Here is a 20,536-nt window from a genome sequence, read left to right as displayed (position 1 = left end):
CAGAGCCAGTGATTTACAGGCTGCAGTCAGACTGATCTCAGAGCTGTGACAAAGATCAAAGTGATCAGCTGTTTCCTGTTGAAATGAGAGAACAAACAGTATGAGATCAGATCTGATGGAGACACTGATGAATGAGGACCACTGTCTCTATACATGTTGAAGGCTGTCAGCTGGAATCCAGCTTCATCTCCTGGAGACATGAACACAACAACACTCGTCTTCACATCAACACAACAAGCTTCTGGCTCGATTCATCAAGCCTGTCACCATTCTCCTCTCACAGCTGGGCTGAGGAAAGCAGCCACTGGGAAGCTGCAGCTTTACTGGAAACACTGGATCTTTGCTTTGATCCTAACTGGGTTTAGTCCAGTCCTTCTGACAGCAGCCTGGACTCACTCCACCCAGATACTGACCTCAGAGTCTGCAGGTTGTAGTCTGGACTCTCCACTAGATCCAACAGCTGTTTAACATCTGGAGCCTTCAGGATGTTCAAGCTCAGGTCCAGTTCTGTCAGATGGGACGGGTGGGACTCCAGAGCTGAGACCAGGAAAGAAAAGCTGATCTCTGACAAGCTGCAGCTGCTCAACCTGAATAAAGAATAAAACCAGTAAACTGAAGCCAACAGGATGCAGGTTAAAACAGAAACATGAACTAAATAATTTAAAAGGAATACATTATGTTTATCATGTCAAAAGCACAAAAACGATAAAATTATGTTTAACATTTTTCTAAGTTAAAAATGATTTAAAGGATTTAACAAGCAGAAACTGAAACCTATTTTTGTTCTAAAATGGTGTAACGTCCAGCAATGGTCAGTTTTAGGTACAGTTTGACCATTCAACATCTGGTCAAAAAGGAGACACGAGACTGCATGTGTTCCCTTTAAATCAACCTGCCTTCATCCCATCAGCTGGAGCTCAGAGCCTCTCTGCAGCTCTGAACACAAGATAACGAATTGTCAACAATAATGTTCTCTCCTCAAGGTTCAAGCTTCCCTTATCGTCCTACAGGACTCTTCATGCCTCCAAATAAGTGAACACTCGCAGCTCGGATTAGTTGCTAAATCAAAGAATGATTTCTTAAATTAAATATGAACTTCTAAAACTTATAAGTTAAATAATCATTAAATAAACATTTGTTTTTTGCTACTTATAATAATTATAATATACAGTGGGGCAAAAAGGTATTTAGTCAGCCACCGATTGTGCAAGTTCTCCCACTTAAAATGATGACAGAGGTCAGTAATTTACATCATAGGTACACTTCAACTGTGAGAGACAGAATGTGAAAAAAAAATCCATGAATTCACATGGCAGGATTTTTAAAGAATTTATTTGTAAATCAGGGTGGAAAATAAGTATTTGGTCACTTCAAACAAGGAAAATCTCTGGCTCTGGCAGTGATGTCAACGCTGCATACACATCCTTCATGAAAATACTGTTGAAGTCATATAATGATAACTGCAAATTAATCAAATCTACAGGTAAAAGGGAAAATCAACCTTGGATGACTAAGGGATTAAAGAATGCGTGTGCAAAAAAGAATACTTTATATAGGAGTTTTTTTTAAATTGCAAACAAGGGAAGCAGAAGATAGATATAAAAATAGTAAAATAAATTGGTAACAATAATTAGGAAGCAAAAAAAAAAGATTATTATGGTAATCTATTGAATCAGAATAAAAATAAGACAAAAGCTACTTGGGGAATAATAAACAGTGTGACTAAGAGAGAGAAAACAAAATCCAGTATTCCAAATCACTTTGTCAAGGACAAAAAAGATATTTATGATGATTAAGAAATCACTGATGAGTTTAATGATTTTTTTGTAAATGTAGGTAGGAGTTTGACGGAGAACAAACCAGTAATAGAAGATAAATTGACCACAGTGATTAGTTCTGTCAATAGTATTGTCCTTGACAAAGTAGATAAAGAAGACATACGAAACATTATAAAAACTGTGGAAACAAACGATCAACCGATTATCAGGACCTGGACATGATAACTGTTAAAACCTTCATAGAATCTGTCATTGAACCATTCACTTACATTTGTAATCTATCACTTTCTACTGGAAATTTTCCTGACACAATGAAAACAGCGAAAGTCATTCCTTTGTACAAGAGTGGTGATAAACATAGTTTCAATAATTACAGGCCGGTGTCACTGCTTCCATAGTTTTCTAAATATTGGAAAAAGTATTTGTATCAAGGTTGGATAGATTCATCGAAAAAATACTATTTTAAACAATGAACAATATGGGTTTAGAACTAAACATTCCACAGCAATGGCAATAATGGAATTAATGGATAAAATATCAACAGTAATTGACAATAAAAATGACTTTATTAGTGTTTTCATTGATTTGAAAAAAGCTTTTGACGTCATTGATCACTCAAGGTTACTTCGAAAATTAAATCACTTTGGAATAAGAGGTGTGGCTCATCAATGGCTTAAAACTTATTTAGAAAAAAGGAAACAGTTTGTTCAGATAAAGGACCATAAATCAAAACTATGTGAAATTAGTTGTGGAGTGCCACAAGGGTCAGTCCTCGGACCAAAACTGTTCATTTTGTTCATTAACGACTTGGTAAATGTATCTAAGACACTCTGTACCATTCTATTTGCAGATGATACTACACTGTTTTACTCAGGATCAAATATTGAGGAGGTGGCTAAAGTGATAAATGATGAACTGATTAAAATTAAAAACTGGTTTGATATCAATAGATTGACACTGAATCTTAATAAAACAAATTTTATACTGTTTAATGATAGAAAGAACAGTGATGTGTCATTGGAAATAGATGGGATTGCAATTCAAAGAGTAAAATAAACTACATTTCTTGGAGTTCTTATTGATGAAGACTTGTCATGGAAATCCCATATTAGTTACATAAAAGGTAAAATTGTCAAATCCTTAGGAGTATTACATAGAGTCAAGTTTTTACTGACTAATTCTGGTTTGTTGGCATTGTACAATTCACTGATTGTTCCATACTTGACTTATTGTGTAGAAATCTGGGGAGCAACATACAAAAACTATACACAACCCTTATTTATTTTACAGAAAAGAGCTCTGAGAATCATCAATTATAGTGGCTGTAGAGATCCATCGAACCCATTGTTTATTAAAAATAAATTACTGAAATTTCATGATTTAAAAGACTGGAAAATCATACAAACCATGTATAAAGCCAATTTAGGTACTCTGCCAACAAACATTCAGGAGAAATTTGAAAAGAGAACTAGTAATTACATGCTGAAAGAAACTGATGTGTTTACAAAACCCAGATTTAGAACTAAAATGAAGGAGTGGAATATATCTGTAAATGGTGTTAAATTATGGAATAACCTTAAAAGGGAAATTAAAAAGCTGTCATTTAATATATTCAAAAAATGTACCAAATTGAAATAATTATGAAAATGTTAATTAAATCAATGATCATGATCGCACTGGAATGTAGAACAGGAAAAAGTTTTAAATGAATCTGTATGTGTGTCTGACAAATGATAATTATATATAAACTGATTATTTCTACTGGAAAAGGGGGCAGAAATTAATAGACATTTTTCTTCATTCTGCTCCTTTTCGTTCAAATTAGATTTTTTGTTATGTATTTCTTATTGTTTATGTTTTATTGTTTTTATTTTGAATGAAGTAAACGAAAAAAATATATATATAAACCTATGACACATAAATAGCCTTTACCCCAGATCAGAGCCTCCGGATCAAAGAAGGCGTGCTTCTGATGTTGTCTTGGTAATATTCCTCAAACTTGTCAACCTCTGGTTGGCTACACAAATCATAACATGAGAACATTAAAACTGGATCACTCTGGTGATTCATCAGTTCTAGAGAAAGCTTCAGACCGGCCATCTGAAGCAAAACCCTCTTTAACCATCAAAGCTTTTGACACGTCGTCAAAATCTTTTTGCACCTGCTAAGCTGATACAGCAAACGGTTCCTGCAGAACAAGCTGATATTCTTCCGGCTCCTTAAGAGTCCCAGGCGCGCGGTTCCATCCATCTGTCGTGACTCGAGATATCTCTGGACTGGAGAAGTTGGTGCTGTGGTCAATCTACTGGACCTGGGTGCCAGAGGTCATCCGACCTCTCTGACCTTCGGATCCACCAAGAGGGTCTCCGAAAACGGGTGAAGTAGACACACAGACAGCGTCTGATGCCTTTTGATAATAATCAACTTCATAGCTGAACGCAAACCAAATTCTTTTACATCCAGAACTCGGCTCTCCTAGATACGGAAGTTCTGATAACATCGCATTCACACATAGGTTTCATACATCACATCTAGTTCCATCCATCACAGTAAATGTTAGTTAACCTGTCATGTTTTAATTGTTGGTAAAATAAATTCTTACTTTTATAAACCTGACTCTTTTCTGAATCAAAACGAAGTGTGTACAATCCCTTAATAAACAAAGAATCCTAGAATCTTCTGATTAAACACAATAAGGACCAAGCAGGTTGATATTCTATATTTAGATAGAGTATCACAGCTTATTGGTCACAAGTAAAGGTAATATATATATATTGAGCTCTTAAAGCACTCAATTTACCAAACCCTACAATGGTCTCATTTAAACTTTTGAAACAACCAAAAAGTTTTTCGGTTTAAATTAAAGTTTCAAACTGAGCTAATTTCTTTTCTCTGAAGAATGAGTGAATGATTTTAGTTTGTTAAACACAGAAAAACCTCCAACAGCTGCAGAGAACTGACCTCAGAACCTTCAGTCTACAGTCTGGACTCTCCAAGAAACCACAGAGCTCCTTCACTCCAGAATCAGACAGGATGTTATTGCTCAGGTCCAGTTCTGTCAGATGGGACGGGTTTGACTTCAGAGCTGAGGCCAGAGAAGAACAGCTGATCTCAGACAAGCCGCAGAACTCCAACCTGAATAAAGAATAAAAGCAGTGAGCTGAAGCCAACAGGATGCAGGTTAAAACAGAAACATGAACTAAATAATTTAAAAGGAATAAATTATGTTTATCGGGTCAAAAGTACAAAAACGATCAAATTATGTTTAACATTTTTCTAAGTTAAAAATGATTTAAAGGATTTAACGAGCAGAAACTGAAACCTATGTTTGTTCTAAAACGGTGTAACGTCCAGCAATGGTCAGTTTTAGGTACAGTTTGACCATTCAACATCTGGTCAAAAAGGAGACACGAGACTGCATGTGTTCCCTTTAAATCAGCCTGCCTTCATCCCATCAGCTGGAGCTCAGAGCCTCTCTGCAGCTCTGAACACATGATAACGAATTGTCAACAATGATGTTCTCTCCTCAAGGTTCAAGCTTCCCTTATCGTCCTACAGGACTCTTCATGCCTCCAAATAAGGAACACTCGCAGCTCGGATTAGTTGCTAAATCAAAGAATGATTTCTTAAATTAAATATGAACTTCTAAAACTTATAAGTTAAATAATCATTAAATAAACATTTGTTTATTGCTACTTATAATAATTATAATATAATGAAATGCTTTCATTAATCTGTGCTCAATGGTCGAAGGTTGAAATGAATGTTATGTTATGATTACATTGAAAGATTGATATATGTTCCAGCATGTTAATATGACAGGGTCATCACCATTTGCACTCACACAAGAACAAGTAAGGTAAAGTTAAACCCATGACACATAAACAGCCTTTACCCCAGATCAGAGCCTCCAGATCAAAGAAGGCGTGCTTCTGAAGAAGAAGAAAGTATCATTTCTACAGCGCCTCTCAAGATAAAAATCATGAGGGGCTTTACAAAAACAAAAAATGTATAAATATAAAAAAGCATTTAGAAATTTTTTAAAAATATATTTAAAATGAGCAAACATAGGCAATTGTGATTTTAAAAAAATGTTAAGAAAGAGAGAGTGAATAGGAAAGAGGGAAATCAGTGGATCCTGAGGAAGGTGGAATAGGTGGGGAGAGCAGAATAAAGAGAGAGTGGTGAAGAAGGTCATACAAAAGCCAGCTTGAACAAGTGAGTCTTCAGCTGCTTTTTAAAGGAGACCACTGAGTCCACTGATCTCAGGCTCAGGGGGAGAGAGTTCCAGAGTCTGGGGGCCACAGCAGCAAATGATCTGTCACCTTTGGTCTTTAGCCTGGTGCTGCACAACCAGTAGGCTTTGATCACTGGACCTCAGGGACCTGCTGGGGGTGTAGGGACTAAGAAGATCACCAATGTAAGATGGTGCTTGTCCATGTAAGGCCCTGTAGACCAGAACCAGGATCTTGAAATGAACCCTGAAGTTGACTGGCAGCCAATGAAGCTGGAGGAGAAGCGGGGTGGTGTTGCCTTGGTAATATTCCTCAAACTTGTCAACCTCTGGTTGGCTACACAAATCATAACATGAGAACATTAAAACTGGATCACTCTGGTGATTCATCAGTTCTAGAGAAAGCTTCAGACCGGCCAGCTGAAGCAAAACCCTCTTTAACCATCAAAGCTTTTGACACGTCGTCAAAATCTTTTTGCATCTGCTAAGCTGATACAGCAAACGGTTCCTGCAGAACAAGCTGATATTGTTACGGCTCCTTAAGAGTCCCAGATGCGCGGTTCCATCCATCTGTCGTGACATCTCTGGACTGGAGAAGTCGGTGCTGTGGTCAATCTACTGGACCTGGGTGCCAGAGGTCATCCGACCCCTCTGACCTTCGGATCCACCAAGAGGGTCTCCGAAAACGGGTGAAGTAGACACACAGACAGCGTCTGATGCCTTTTGATAATAATCAACTTCATAGCTGAACGCAAACCAAATTCTTTTACATCCAGAACTCAGCTCTCCTAGATACGGAAGTTCTGATAACATCGCATTCACACATAGGTTTCATACATCACATCTAGTTCCATCCATCACAGTAAATGTTAGTTAACCTGTCATGTTTTAATTGTTGGTAAAATAAATTATTACTTTTATAAACCTGACTCTTTTCTGAATCAAAACGAAGTGTGTACAATCCCTTAATGAGCAAAGAATCCTAGAATCTTCTGATTAAAACACAATAAGGACCAAGCAGGTTGATATTCTATATTTAGATAGAGTATCACAGCTTATTGGTCATAAGTAGAGGTAATATATATATTGAGCTCTTAATTCACATAATTTACCAAACCCTACAATGCTCTCATTTAAACTTTTGAAACAACCAAAAAGTTTTTAGGTTTAAATTAAAGTTTCAAACTGAGCTAATTTCTTTTCTCTTAAGAATGAGTGAATGATTTTAGTTTGTTAAACACAGAAAAACCTCCAACAGCTGCAGAGAACTGACCTCAGAACCTTCAGTCTACAGTCTGGACTCTCCAGGAAACCAAAGAGCTCCATCTCTCCACAATCAGAAAGGATGCCCCCAGCCAGGTCCAGTTCTGTCAGATGGGACGGGTTGAACTTCAGAGCTGAGGCCAGAGAAGAACAGCTGATCTCTGACAAGCTGCAGAACTTCAACCTGAATAAAGAATAAAAGCAGTGAGCTGAAGCCAACAGGATGCAGGTTAAAACAGAAACATGAACTAAATGAAACTTTAAAACTCTTCTGAATGTTCGTTCTGTGTTTTGGTTCATAATCATGTGCGGGGCAGCAGAGGGCAACATCGTCCTCTGCTGCCCGCACATAAACGGAAGTGACGCCACGAACAGCTGGCGGCTCTGACAAAGGCGGATGTTCCGGCCGAAACGTGCCAGCCAAAGGTAAAAAAAAACATCAAATTACCACACTGTATTAAATAAGAAAAAAGAAGATGATGAATCAAATTTTATTCCAGACACCGAAGATAAAATAATAAATAATATAAACAAAGACAATAAAAGTATAAAATGTGTAAAACAAATCAAACACATTCCCATCACAAAGCATAAAGGCAGTTGTTCCAGTGTTTAAAGAGCAAGTAACGTCTAAATTAACTTTTTTTGCCGATGAACTGTATAAATGAGTGTCTAATAGTGTTTTAAATGTGTGTATTCATTATTTTAGCATTTAGGTGCATTTTCTTTAAAAATTAAAAATTCTGCCTAAATACCACAGTGTAGCGCAACCTTCAGCTTAAAAGATAGAGTTTGAGTCATTTTGAATAAATTTTAGCCAATGGCTAAAGAGAAAGATACTACGTAAACCAGTAGAGTACTACGTAGCAGCTCTGTGTCAAAGTTATAAAGCATCGAGAGTCTCGGCCACGCCTTGTGGCAAGTTGGGAGTTGGATTTGCAAGCGAGTGTAGGACGGTTAGCGGTAGTTCAGCATTAGCGTATAGCATTAGCATATCCTAATCTTTAGCATAGCTTTTAGTGTTATACATACTTATTTAGTGTTAGCTTGGCTGTTGGATATTGTAGTTTAGTTAGTGTTTAGCTGTTAGCATTATTAGGAAAGTAGTTCAGGTTTAGTGTTCCATATCGTGTTAGTATGGTGAGAAGGTGTAGTGTAGTGGGTTCGGTGACTCTGTGGGGTTTCACTCCTTTCCACTGGACTTAGAAATTAGGTGCCAGTGATTGCATGCAATCGGTGTACTGGAAAACAGTCAGCTCCCGCCTGGTGCTGTAGTTTGCAACCAGCATTTTACCCGCGATTCCTTCGGCAACATGATGGAGTTTGAACTGGGTTGTTCTGCACGTCTCCGTTTGAAGAGGGAGGCCGTGCCCACCGCGGCTTTTCCACAATTTAGATGCAGCGTACCGACTCTGCTCCCCCACCATGGCGGGTTCCAGTCTGAGGTGAGTAAGCTAAATAAAAATTTTAACATCTTCTAAAGACAATTCCCTACCTAAAGGCAAAGTTTGAGAGACGTGGTTCACTTCATTTAGCTAATATCAGTCTGCACCAAGCCCCCACAATGCGGCTCAAAAATTGAGGCCAACCCGGAAGTACCAAAAACTGTAGTTCCACCCTCATCCGCTGGGGGCTGGTGTCAGAAGCGAGCAAATCCTCATTGACTCCCATGTTAAAATGACCAATTTCACAGCAGAAATAAACATGTTTACAGCCTGGTACCAAAACATGTTTTTGGTTTAAATGATCTAGTTTACACTCATGACAACTCTGAGCGGGGTGAATTTTTTCTCATTCTTCTGTTTAAGTGTATTAAAAGCCTAAAATTCTGTATAATTAATGAGCATCAGACCCATGTGACCACAGAGCTAGCTCCGTGGAAAGGCCTCAGTAGAGCCTCGGTCTGGCTTGGAAACTGTTCTGGGATTTTGAGTCTGTGTTTGTGTATACTTTTTTGGATATTTTTTGTGCAATTGTTGGACAAAATGACTTGCTGTGGCATTAATTGCACTAATAGAGCGTCCAAGGAGTCTCCACTTCATTTTTTTCGGTAAGTAAAATTATATTTATGTATTTTAGGTCACTGCCGAGCTGAGCTTAGATTTTAACATGTACTGTTTAACCATGAAATTTAAATGTCATAGGGTAAAACCCAGTGCATTTAACATTATGCTGCACTTTAGAAAATGGGTTGAAATATAACATGTTGGTGGAGCTGGGTTCCGTCTATCGGCTTGTGGAGCTCTCGGGAGACTGATGTTTTCCACCCGTTCTCGCCTCCCCGCAGCTCGGCGCATCTCTGTCTGATCGCCGCTTCTGTCTGCTGCGCGGGCTGCCGGCTTGTGGAGCTCTGGAATGGAAACCTTTCCACCCAGTTCTCTCCAGCGGCAGCTCTGCGCATCTCAGACCGCAGCGGTGCTTGTCTGCTGTGTGGCTGCTGGCTTGTGGAGGTCTCGGGAGACCTGTGTTCCACCTGGTTTTACCCAGCGGTCAGCCCGGCGTATCTCTGACTCAGAAGCTCTGGTGTTGTGCACAGTTAACTCCGGTTGTAGCTAGGTTAGTCCTTTAGACAAACCTTTTTGTTTAACTACCTTGGTGGGATTTTTGCCCCCTTTTTGAGTTCCATTCCCTTTTTAAATAAAGGAGATTTATTTTAGGATTTAGTGTAACGAGCTGACTGGCGGATCCGTAAAAACACCCAACACAGAATGACAGTTAAACGAGTTTATTTAAAGGAGAGAGGCAGAGGCAATGTCAGGAGGCAGGAGGTCGTTACCGGGAGATCTGAAGCAGGGAATAATCCACAAGGGAGATCCAGGAAGCGAAGTCGGGGACGGAGCAGAGTCGGAGCCAGAGGATCAGAAAGGCAGCGGTGCAGACAAGGTAATCCAAGAATCGGAGTCGGAGACGGAGCAGAGTCGGAGCCAACAGGATAATCCAATAATCAAGGTCAGGAACGGAACAGAGTCGGGATCAGGAGACAAGGTAAGAGAATGCTGGAGAATCTACTAGGAGAACGTTCGATAATCTGGCAATGGCTGGGTGGCTGAGTGGATCTTAAATAGCAGGAGGAGCAGGTGTGGTGAATAAGGTTGATGACGGAACAGGTGGAGTGAATGGAGCTGATGAGGTGCAGCAGTGGTTGCTGTGGTAACAGGTCTTTGGCAGGAACAGGATCATGACAGTACCCCCCCCTCAAGGACCGGCACCAGCCGGTCCACCCGGCTGGTCAGGATGGGTCCGGTGGAAGTCGCGGATAAGGGAACCATCGAGGATGTCCCTGGCGGGAACCCAGGAACGCTCCTCAGGACCAAACCCCTCCCAATCCACCAGGTACTGAAGTCCCCGACCCCAGCGCCTGGATCGTAGGAGCCGCCGCACATCCCAAACCGGCCCACCCCCCACCAGCCGGGCGGGCGGAGGGGGCCCGGAGGCGGGCACAAGTGCCGAGGAGACGACGGGCTTGATCCTGGAGACGTGAAAGGTGGGATGGATGCGAAGGGGTCTGGGGAGATGGAGGCGGACCGCAGCAGGGTTAATGACCTTAGACACAGGGAAGGGACCAATGAACCGAGGCGCCAGCTTGCGGCACTCCACCCTGAGGGGAACATCCTTAGTGGACAACCACACCCTTTGCCCAAGACTGTAGGTAGGAGCAGGAATGCGACGACGGTTAGCAGAGCGGGAGTAGACTGCAGAGGAGTGGACGAGGTTCCTGCGGGCCATCCTCCAAGCCCGATGACACCGGAGAGCGGCCGCCTGGGCCGAAGGAACCCGGGACACATGGTCCTGCAGGGAGAACACAGGAGGCTGAAAACCATAGACGGCATAGAACGGAGACACACCTGTGGAACTTGACGGCAGGGAGTTAAGGGCATGCTCCACCCAAGGCAGGTTACGGGACCAGGAGGTTGCATCGTCCTCACAAAGTGCCCGGAGTCTGGTCTCCACCTCCTGGTTGATCCTCTCCGATTGTCCATCGGTCTGGGGGTGAAAACCGGATGAGAGGCTCACTTGAATGCCCAGACGAGCACAGAACTCCCTCCAAAAGCCAGAGACGAACTGAGGACCACGATCAGAGACAATGTCCAGGGGTAATCCATGAAGGCGAAACACCTCTCTCGCCATGATGTCAGCCATGTCTTTGGCCGAGGGGAGTTTCCTAAGAGGAACCAGATGGGACATTTTCGAGAAACGGTCTACGATGGTGAGAATTACCTTGAAACCATCAGAAGGAGGAAGACCCGTGATGAAATCCATGCTGATGTGAGACCAGGGACGGCGGGGAATGGACAATGGTCGTAATAATCCAGCCGGGGGTTGTCGAGAGGTCTTGGCTTTGGCACAGGTAGGACAGGCTGAAACAAACTCTTTAACATCTCTAGACAGGGTAGGCCACCAGAAATTATTGCGTACAAGGACCATCGTTTTGGAGATGCCAGGATGGCAATAGAGACGGGAGCTGTGGCAGAAGGTGAGTACCTGGGAACGGAGGGCATCCGGAACGAACAGGCGATCGGGAGGACACTGGGGAGGCACAGGATACTGCTGGTGCGCCTGTCGGAGTAGATTCTCCAGCCCCAATCTGGATGCTCCAAGCAATATCCTTTGTGGGAGAATCAGAGTGTCGGGGTCGTAGTCCTGGTTGGTTATTGTGGGTTCCATAGATCTGGACAGGGCATCGGGTTTTGTGTTCTTTTCTCCTGGGCGATAAGACAGAGTGAAGTTGAAACGACTGAAAAATATCGCCCACCTGGCTTGTCGAGCATTGAGTCTTTTAGCTGTTTTGATGTACTCCAGGTTCCGATGATCGGTCCACACAATGAATGGTGTAACAGCCCCCTCCAGCCAATGCCGCCATTCCTCCAGAGCGAGTTTGATGGCCAAAAGTTCCCGATCCCCGACATCATAATTGCGCTCTGTGGATGAAAGAGTCTTGGAGAAAAATGCACATGGATGTACTTTATCATCCCTGGACCTCTGACTGAGGACAGCCCCAACTCCAAAGGCAGAGGCATCGACTTCCACAATAAACTGTCTTGTGGTATCGGGTAAATGCAGGACTGGTGCGGACGTAAACATGTCTTTGAGCTTTTGAAATGAATCCTGGGCTGACTTGTTCCATAGAAAACTGACCTTGTTGGAAGTGAGGGCATGCAGGGGTGCAGCGATCTTACTGTAACCTTTGATGAATCTTCGATAGAAGTTGGCGAATCCTAGGAACCGTTGGAGCTGTTTGCGGGTTGTGGGAATGGGCCAGTTGATGACGGCAGAAGTTTTGGCAGGATCCATGACGATCTGATCGGGAGAGATAGTGAAACCGAGAAAAGAGACAGTGGTACAATGGAATTCACACTTTTCAGCCTTGACAAACAGGTTATTCTGGAGGAGGCGGAGAAGTACAGCATGTACATGTTTCTGGTGGGTCTCTGGATCAGGAGAAAAAACCAAAACATCATCGAGATAGACGAACACATAGCTGCCCACCATGTCTCTAAGAACATCGTTGACGAGGGCCTGAAAAACAGCAGGTGCATTAGTTAGTCCAAATGGCATCACCAGATACTCATAATGTCCCGTGGGGGTGTTAAAAGCAGTCTTCCATTCATCTCCTTCACGTACACGAACCAAGTGGTAGGCATTGCGTAGATCTAGTTTAGTGAATATTCGGGCTCTGTGAAGAGAGTCAAAAGCAGTGTTTATGAGTGGTAAGGGGTAACGATTCTTTATGGTTATGTCATTCAGGGCACGATAGTCAATACAAGGTCTGAGGGAACCATCTTTCTTTTTCACAAAGAAAAACCCAGCTCCGGCTGGGGAGGAGGATGGTCGGATAAGTCCTGCCTGAAGTGATTCCTGAATATATTTGGTCATGGCCGTTTGTTCGGGAATAGAGAGGGAAAACAAACGGCCCCTAGGAGGAAAGGTACCAGGTAATAAGTCAATAGCACAGTCATATGGGCGGTGAGGTGGAAGAGAGGTGGCACGATGTTTGTTGAAAACCTCTTTCAGATCATGGTACGCCTTGGGTACCTTCGAAAGGTCAGGGTAGATGTCCTGGGAATCCTGCATAGACTGAGTAGACGGTGAGGCATAGCTTAAACAGTTATGATGGCAGTGAGCAGACCATTGAAGAATCTTTCCTTTGCACCAGTCAATTTGTGGGTTGTGTTTTTGTAACCAGGTGTTGCCCAAAATGATGGGAAGACTAGGGGACTTAATAACCAGGAATTTTAGAGTCTCTGTGTGGTTACCTTCAATCCTCATGTTTATAGGTTTCGTCTCCTGGGTAGCATGATACATAGTATGACCATCAATAGCCAGAATATCCTGAGTCCCCGACACGGGTTGAAGCTCCAATCCCAAAGTCTTGGCCGTGTTATAATCCATGAACTCTGTGTCAGCGCCAGAATCAATGAATACTGGTAGCTTAGTTTCCTGATTTGCGTAGGAAAATACGGCAATGATTTGAGGTCTGGACGAGGACTTCGGATTGATGTGACCCAGTAGACGCCTCTGGATATCTACTGGGCCTGTCCTTTTAACGGGCAGGTCCGAATTATGTGCCCCGGGTTGCCGCAATACAGACATAGATTAAGATTCCTCCTTCTGGTCTTCTCTTCGGGTGATAATTGTGACCTGCCCAGTTGCATGGGTTCCTCAGTCCGGATGGGAGTAGAAGCACAACCAGTCTTAGATAATTCACCTGAGAATGACTGACGAGCAGGACGGTAAGGGGCTGGTGCAGGCTGATTAATATTCCGGGTTGTTCTGTCTCTCCTGTATTCCAATAGTCGAAGATCAATCCTAGTAGCGAGGTTCTCCAGTTCTACCAAGGTCTTAGGGAATTCCCGGGTGACCATCTCGTCTTTGATTCTGTCAGAAAGACCTTGGTAAAACATGTCCATTAAAGCGGGCTCATTCCAGTCACTGGTGGCGGAAATCGCATGGAAGTCAATGATGTAATCCGTGACTCTTCTGTTATCCTGTTTTAATGTCATGAGTTTGCGGGTGGCTTCACGACCAGGTAATAGTGGATCAAAAATCCTTATAAGTTCATGAGCAAAATCATGGTAATTGTAACAGATTCCAGAGTTCCTTGCCCATTCTCCAGTTCCCCAAACACGGGCTTGGCCTGACAATAAGGAAATGACGTATGCCACTCGTGATCGCTCCGTGGGGAACGAGGAAGGCTGCAGCTCAAACTGGATCTCACATTGTGTAAGGAATGCGCGGCAGTTCTTTGAGTCACCTCGGAATACTTCAGGCGGAACCAGACGTGGCTCATGAATAGGAGAACTTCGGGGCAGGAGGGTGGAGTCTGGCGTTAAACCGGAAGCAGCTGGCTGCGATATCTGCTGGTTAGCTCGTAGCAAGTTTAGCATTTCCTCCGTCTTGTTTTCCAGTTTGTTTATTGCCGTCTCCACACTAACACGCCACTCTGATGTTGGGTTCGGATCCATTGTGGCCAGATTATTCTGTAACGAGCTGACTGGCGGATCCGTAAAAACACCCAACACAGAATGACAGTTAAACGAGTTTATTTAAAGGAGAGAGGCAGAGGCAATGTCAGGAGGCAGGAGGTCGTTACCGGGAGATCTGAAGCAGGGAATAATCCACAAGGGAGATCCAGGAAGCGAAGTCGGGGACGGAGCAGAGTCGGAGCCAGAGGATCAGAAAGGCAGCGGTGCAGACAAGGTAATCCAAGAATCGGAGTCGGAGACGGAGCAGAGTCGGAGCCAACAGGATAATCCAATAATCAAGGTCAGGAACGGAACAGAGTCGGGATCAGGAGACAAGGTAAGAGAATGCTGGAGAATCTACTAGGAGAACGTTCGATAATCTGGCAATGGCTGGGTGGCTGAGTGGATCTTAAATAGCAGGAGGAGCAGGTGTGGTGAATAAGGTTGATGACGGAACAGGTGGAGTGAATGGAGCTGATGAGGTGCAACAGTGGTTGCTGTGGTAACAGGTCTTTGGCAGGAACAGGATCATGACATTTAGAGTGGTTGGTCCTTTGGACATTTTCAGTTATTCATTTAAACTTAGTTTGGATAACTTCTAGGAAAGGGTTTTTTGGTCCTTCTTTTGGTTCTTTTTTTTTGGTAATAAATTCTTTGAAAATACAAGGACACTTTCAGTTTGGTTTTGCTTGGTCAAGCCTTTTTTCTCCCCAACAAGGGTCACTTTTTGTTATACTGGTCCATTTTATGTTTATTCCCCTCACCTTCCTAGCTGAGCCCACAGAGGGGTGTAACATACACGTTGCAGGTAACGAATGTCTTTGCCTAATTTAACTGAAAATGCTCCCAAACTTAAGAAGTTTTACTTGTTGGGGTCTCGCTGCTTCTGCCATGTTCCTCTTCCAAACACCTGCTGGCTCTCCCTCGCGCTGATCTGACTTGCTCCGGTCTGTGCGCAACGGCGGGCAGGAAGGGGGGTGGGGGGGCTTTTGGAAGAGTTGTGCGACACAACGAATCGATGACGCAATTCGTTGCCAATGCTTTTAGTAATCGATTTTCATCGAATTTATCGATTCGTTGTTGCAGCCCTACTCTGCTGAGAACTGCTCAAGGCCACACGCTTTGTTTAATGACTTTTTCTCAGTAGCAAGACGGACTTCATCAGCTCAGACAATCAGGCCACAATTGTAGTGAATATTGAACCTTTCACTATTGACACAGTTAAACATCCTGCAATAGTGTTTCCTCCATATTTCAGCTACATTCTATCTCCAGACACCCCATCAATAGTTGCTGCTAGCAGAGACCTACTGAACTAAACCATTTAAATACAATTCATCTATTTTATTAAGTCAGAAACACAAAAACATGATGAACTGATGTTTAATATTTTATTCAGTAAAAGTTATTTAAAGGTTCAAACAGAAACTTGTTTTTGTTCTAAAATGTTTATTTAAACTTTTGGAAAAATTAGAAAGTTATAAAAAAAAATTAACGTTTGACATGAACAAAATATTTATAAATGATTTAATTCTGAAGAATGAGTGAATGATTTTAGTTTGTTAAACACAGAAAAACCTCCAACAGCTGCAGAGAACTGACCTCAGAACCTCCAGTCTACAGTCTGGACTCTCCAGGAAACCACAGAGCTCCTTCACTCCAGAATCAAACAGGATGGTCTCACTCAGGTCCAGTTCTGTCAGATGGGACGGGTTGGACTTCAGAGCTGAGACCAGAGAAGAACAGCTGATCTCTGACAAGTTGCCTTCCGTCAACCTGAATAAAGAATAAAAGCAGTGAGCTGAAGCCAACAGGATGCAGATTAAAACAGAAACATGAACTAAATAATTTAAACTAAATTAATAATTTTATTTTTCTGTTATTAATCAGAAATGACAACACTCCCTTTATGATAGCATTAAACCAAATGAAACAAATCCTCTGAAAATGAGCCACAGCCTGCTTTTAATCCCAGATAAACTAAAGTCGTCACATCCTTGTTCACAAAAACACCAACCCAAAAAACCATAGACATAGTAGTTAACAGAATCAGACAGGACAAGACTTTACACAAAAGAACAAACCTCACAGCAGATGACATGGCACAACTGATGGGATAAAATAAGAGCAACAATGAAAAACACAACATAAACACACCAACAAAACCATACACAACAGTTAGAAACAGACTAGTGCACCCAAAAGACAAGCTGGACATAAAAGTGGAGTCGTTTACGAAATCCCATGCAAACTCTGCAATAAAACATAGATAGGAGAAACCGGACGCCAACTCAACACATGAACAATAGAACATAGAAAGGAGTGTGAGAAAGAAACAAGTCGAAAACACACAAGAGCAGCAAAACATGAAGCAGAAAGTACAATGAAGAAGTCAACAGTAACAGATCACTGCACAAGAGAAAACCATGTAATGGACTGGGACAACACAAGGATCATAAACAGCGAACAACAGAAATACAAAAGATGGATAAAAGAAGCTATCGAGATAAGGAGACGTGGATGTGGGACCATGAACACAGACGATGGAGTTTACTATTTTGGATCGCGCATGGGACTGCATCATCGGAGAGGGGAGAGCGGGCAGCAGAGGGCGACAACGTCGTCTGCTGCCCGCGGATAAACGAGTAGGAAGTGACGCCACCATCAGCGTCAGCTCTGAGGAAGTTTTGCAGTCGGCAAACGAAACGTACGTCAGCAAGGTAAAGAAAAACCTTTCCTGTGTTATAAAAAGAACCAAAAATGGAATTAGAAACTAAACACAGTAAAAACACACCAAAGATATTCTAATGACTATTTAGACCAGAGATCACTAATAGATGGACCTGGGTCCGGATCTGGACCAAAATGCTGTCTGGTGTGGACCCGAGCCTAATGCCAAAATAAAGTTCGCCTAATTTTATAACCGCTTCTGGCCGGTGCAGCTATTGCATTCTTTACGGTAGTATTCTAGCATCCATGAAAACCCACAGGTCAATTGTACGCGAGTTTAGCCAGGCCACGTGACACCAACAAGCCAATAAACACGTTGCATTCCTGCCAGAAAATACAGTCGATACGTAGCAAAAATAAACGTTTCAGACGGAGAGAAGGAGAGCAGCAAAGAGCAGAAATTCGAACAGAGAAAACGAGAGATTCAGGCAGAAAGCGGTGGAAAGGAGGAGACATTCAGTCAAAGAACAGGGGAGCGGCGACAAGGAGAGATCCAGGCGGGTGAGACGGAGAGAAGTAGAAAAAGCAGAAATGGCAGCCTCTAAAAAACGGGAAGTGGACAGCGAAAATAGAGCATTTAATCCAGAATGGACAGTCATTTCTCTTTGTTCTTCCCACTGGTGGCACAAAACCCGTTTGTCTCATATGTTCAGAAACAGTGGCACTTATTAAAAGTGGCAATGTGAAACACCATTATGAGACAAAACACAAATGTTTTGAAGAAACATATCCCCTCAGATCAGAAGTAAGATCAGAGAAAATACGTAGTCTCAAAGCCCAATATGAACAGTCCACCAGAATCCTGAGCCACACATTCACTGCTCAGCAACAAGCCCATTAGAGTTCCCTCAGAGTTTCTTGGATTTTGGGTCAGCACAAAAAGTCATTTACTGATGGAGACGTTGTCAAAGAGTGTATGACAGCAGTTGCTGAAACACTGTTTGAAGGAAAAGAAAAACAAGAAGTTTGTGAAAAAATAAAGCAAATCCCCATATCAGCATCACCGGCTACAAAGAAAAGTGAAATAATGACTCAGGATGTTGTAGCCCAGCTAGATGAAGCCATAAAGAGGGCACCATGTGTAGGTTTGGCTGTGGATGAGTCCACTGACGTGTGTGATAATGCTCAGCTGTTGGTTTATGTGAGGCTTTATTACACAGAGCAGAAAGCATTCTATGAAGACCTGCTGGGTATTACTCCTCTTCAGACCAGCACAACAGGAGAGGACATCTACATGGCCATTATGGAGATGTTGGCAAAGAGAGGAATTGAGCCTTCAAAAGTGATTTCAATAACTACAGATGGAGCCCCTGCTATGATAGGGAGAGAAGAGGGAGCTGTAACAAGAATGAAGAAAGACAACCCTGACCTCTTAACGTACCATTGCATTATTCATCAATCTGTCCTCTGTGCCTCCCTGTCAGATGAGCATGCTGAGGTGATGACTTCAGTGATGAAAATGATCAACTTTCTTAGAGCGTCCTCTTCCTACCAGCATCGCATGCTTAGAGATTTCCACAAAGAAGTTGATGCCAATGCTGATGATCTTCTGCTGCACAACAATGTGAGACGGCTCAGCAAAGGCAGAGTTTTAGCACGCTTTTGGGCCATTAGGAGGGAAGGAGCATCTTTTTTGGCAGAGCTAAAACGTCATAAGGCAACACAGTTTTCTACATTTCTAGAAAATGAGAAGCAGATGGGCAATGTCGCCTTTTTGGTTGATATAACTTCACATCTAAACGAGCTGAACTTGAGGCTACAGGGCAAGGACAATTCCATTTGTGAACTAATGACAGCTGTCCGTGCCTTTCAGAGAAAACTTGAAATGTTCAAGGAGGACTTGCAGGAAGACTGTGTCTACCTCCCAGCAGTGCAGGAACAGCTTCAGGGACAGCGAGATGTCTCTTCGTTTGTTGACTTCATTGATAAGCTTATTGCTAACTTCAGTAATCGTTTTGATAGCTTCAGCATTGGCCAGCAGCTCACCATGTTCATTCAGAACCCATTCCTCATCACAGATGTCAGGAGCTTCTCAAAGGAAGCCACACAGCATTTTAAATGGGTCAATGCCAGGGATCTTCAGATGGAGTCAGTTGACCTCCAAGCAAACTTGGCCATGAAAGAACTGTCTGCCAGGACTGACCCTTCCTCATTCTGGCTCCAAATGTTTCCTGAGACAGCTTTCTCAAGTCTAAAGAAAGTAGCCCTGCAGGGGCAGCGTTAGGCCCGGCTACTTGGGCTGAAGACCCGGATATTTCATGGAAAGCCCCGGATCTAAATCGTGGAAGTAACATGCAGTACCAAAGTACAACAGAGAGGGAGCAGCTGGCAGTAGTTTGTATACAGCCTGCCTGAGCCTCCACCACTGAAGAAGAAGCCCTTCAGCAGCCGGCTTCTTCTACACTCTCTACCTGAAACGCATGAGAGAAGATGGACATAAGGACGTTTTTTAGACCAAAAGTACAACGACAGAACCCCAGCTTTGATGAGACTGGTGTTGACTCAGGTTTGTGAGTCTTATTTGAAAATATTTGTGTTGCTGCTGGTTTGCCTAAAGTTAGCTTACTATCAGGTAAAGTGGTTGGAGAAAGAACAGGAATACGTATTTACTATCGTCTCACACTAAACACTAACAGGAACAATGCTCTGCCCTGAAAATGCTTAATATGTAGCTTCAGATTAAAAATTATGTGGTACAAGACAAATATATATGATGTTGACAAGTGCATGTCACGTGTGTGTGTGTGTGTGTGTGTGTGTGTGTGTGTGCGCGCGCGCGCATTTTATACAGGTCGGATGCTACCCAGTACATCAGTCTCATCCTGTCATCCTCCAAGATGTGACATTTTAGGTGTGTTAATCCACAGGTGTAATGTTTTATATGATAGGTATCATGACAAAACTTTGCTTGGTTGTACAAATGGTGAGGTGATGTCACCTAATCAGTTAATGTGATTGTGAGGCCTGAGGACTTTGTTTTTGTTACAGATAAGTCAGCTAAATGTAGAGAAGAGCCACAAGGGACAGCAGATAGATTTTCGAGTACAGACTTAGGGACAAAAGAAAGT

General features: G+C 42.6%; 1 protein-coding gene across 4 annotated transcripts in view; it reads right to left on the bottom strand.

Moving 5' to 3' along the window:
* LOC129160753 (NLR family CARD domain-containing protein 3) overlaps positions 1–20,536 on the bottom strand; it is a 272,871-nt gene that overhangs the window by 4,100 nt on the left and 248,235 nt on the right. Inside the window, exons 21-24 of one of the 4 annotated variants that reach the window (XM_070548078.1) lie at positions 16,341–16,514; positions 7,286–7,459; positions 4,740–4,913; positions 414–587 (exon numbers count right to left, since the gene is read on the bottom strand). In XM_070548078.1, the coding sequence (XP_070404179.1) occupies positions 414–587; positions 4,740–4,913; positions 7,286–7,459; positions 16,341–16,514 (696 nt within the window). Of the gene's footprint in view, positions 1–413; positions 588–4,739; positions 4,914–7,285; positions 7,460–12,070; positions 12,195–12,357; positions 12,793–16,340; positions 16,515–20,536 lie in introns of those variants that run through there. The other 3 variants (XM_070548080.1, XM_070548081.1, XM_070548082.1) reach the window with 3 other exon arrangements.

Source organism: Nothobranchius furzeri, chromosome 2 (assembly GCF_043380555.1).
Source record: "Nothobranchius furzeri strain GRZ-AD chromosome 2, NfurGRZ-RIMD1, whole genome shotgun sequence".
NCBI lineage: Eukaryota > Metazoa > Chordata > Actinopteri > Cyprinodontiformes > Nothobranchiidae > Nothobranchius > Nothobranchius furzeri.
Note: the sequence above shows the minus strand (reverse complement) of the source record. Positions and strands in the feature narration are given on the sequence as shown.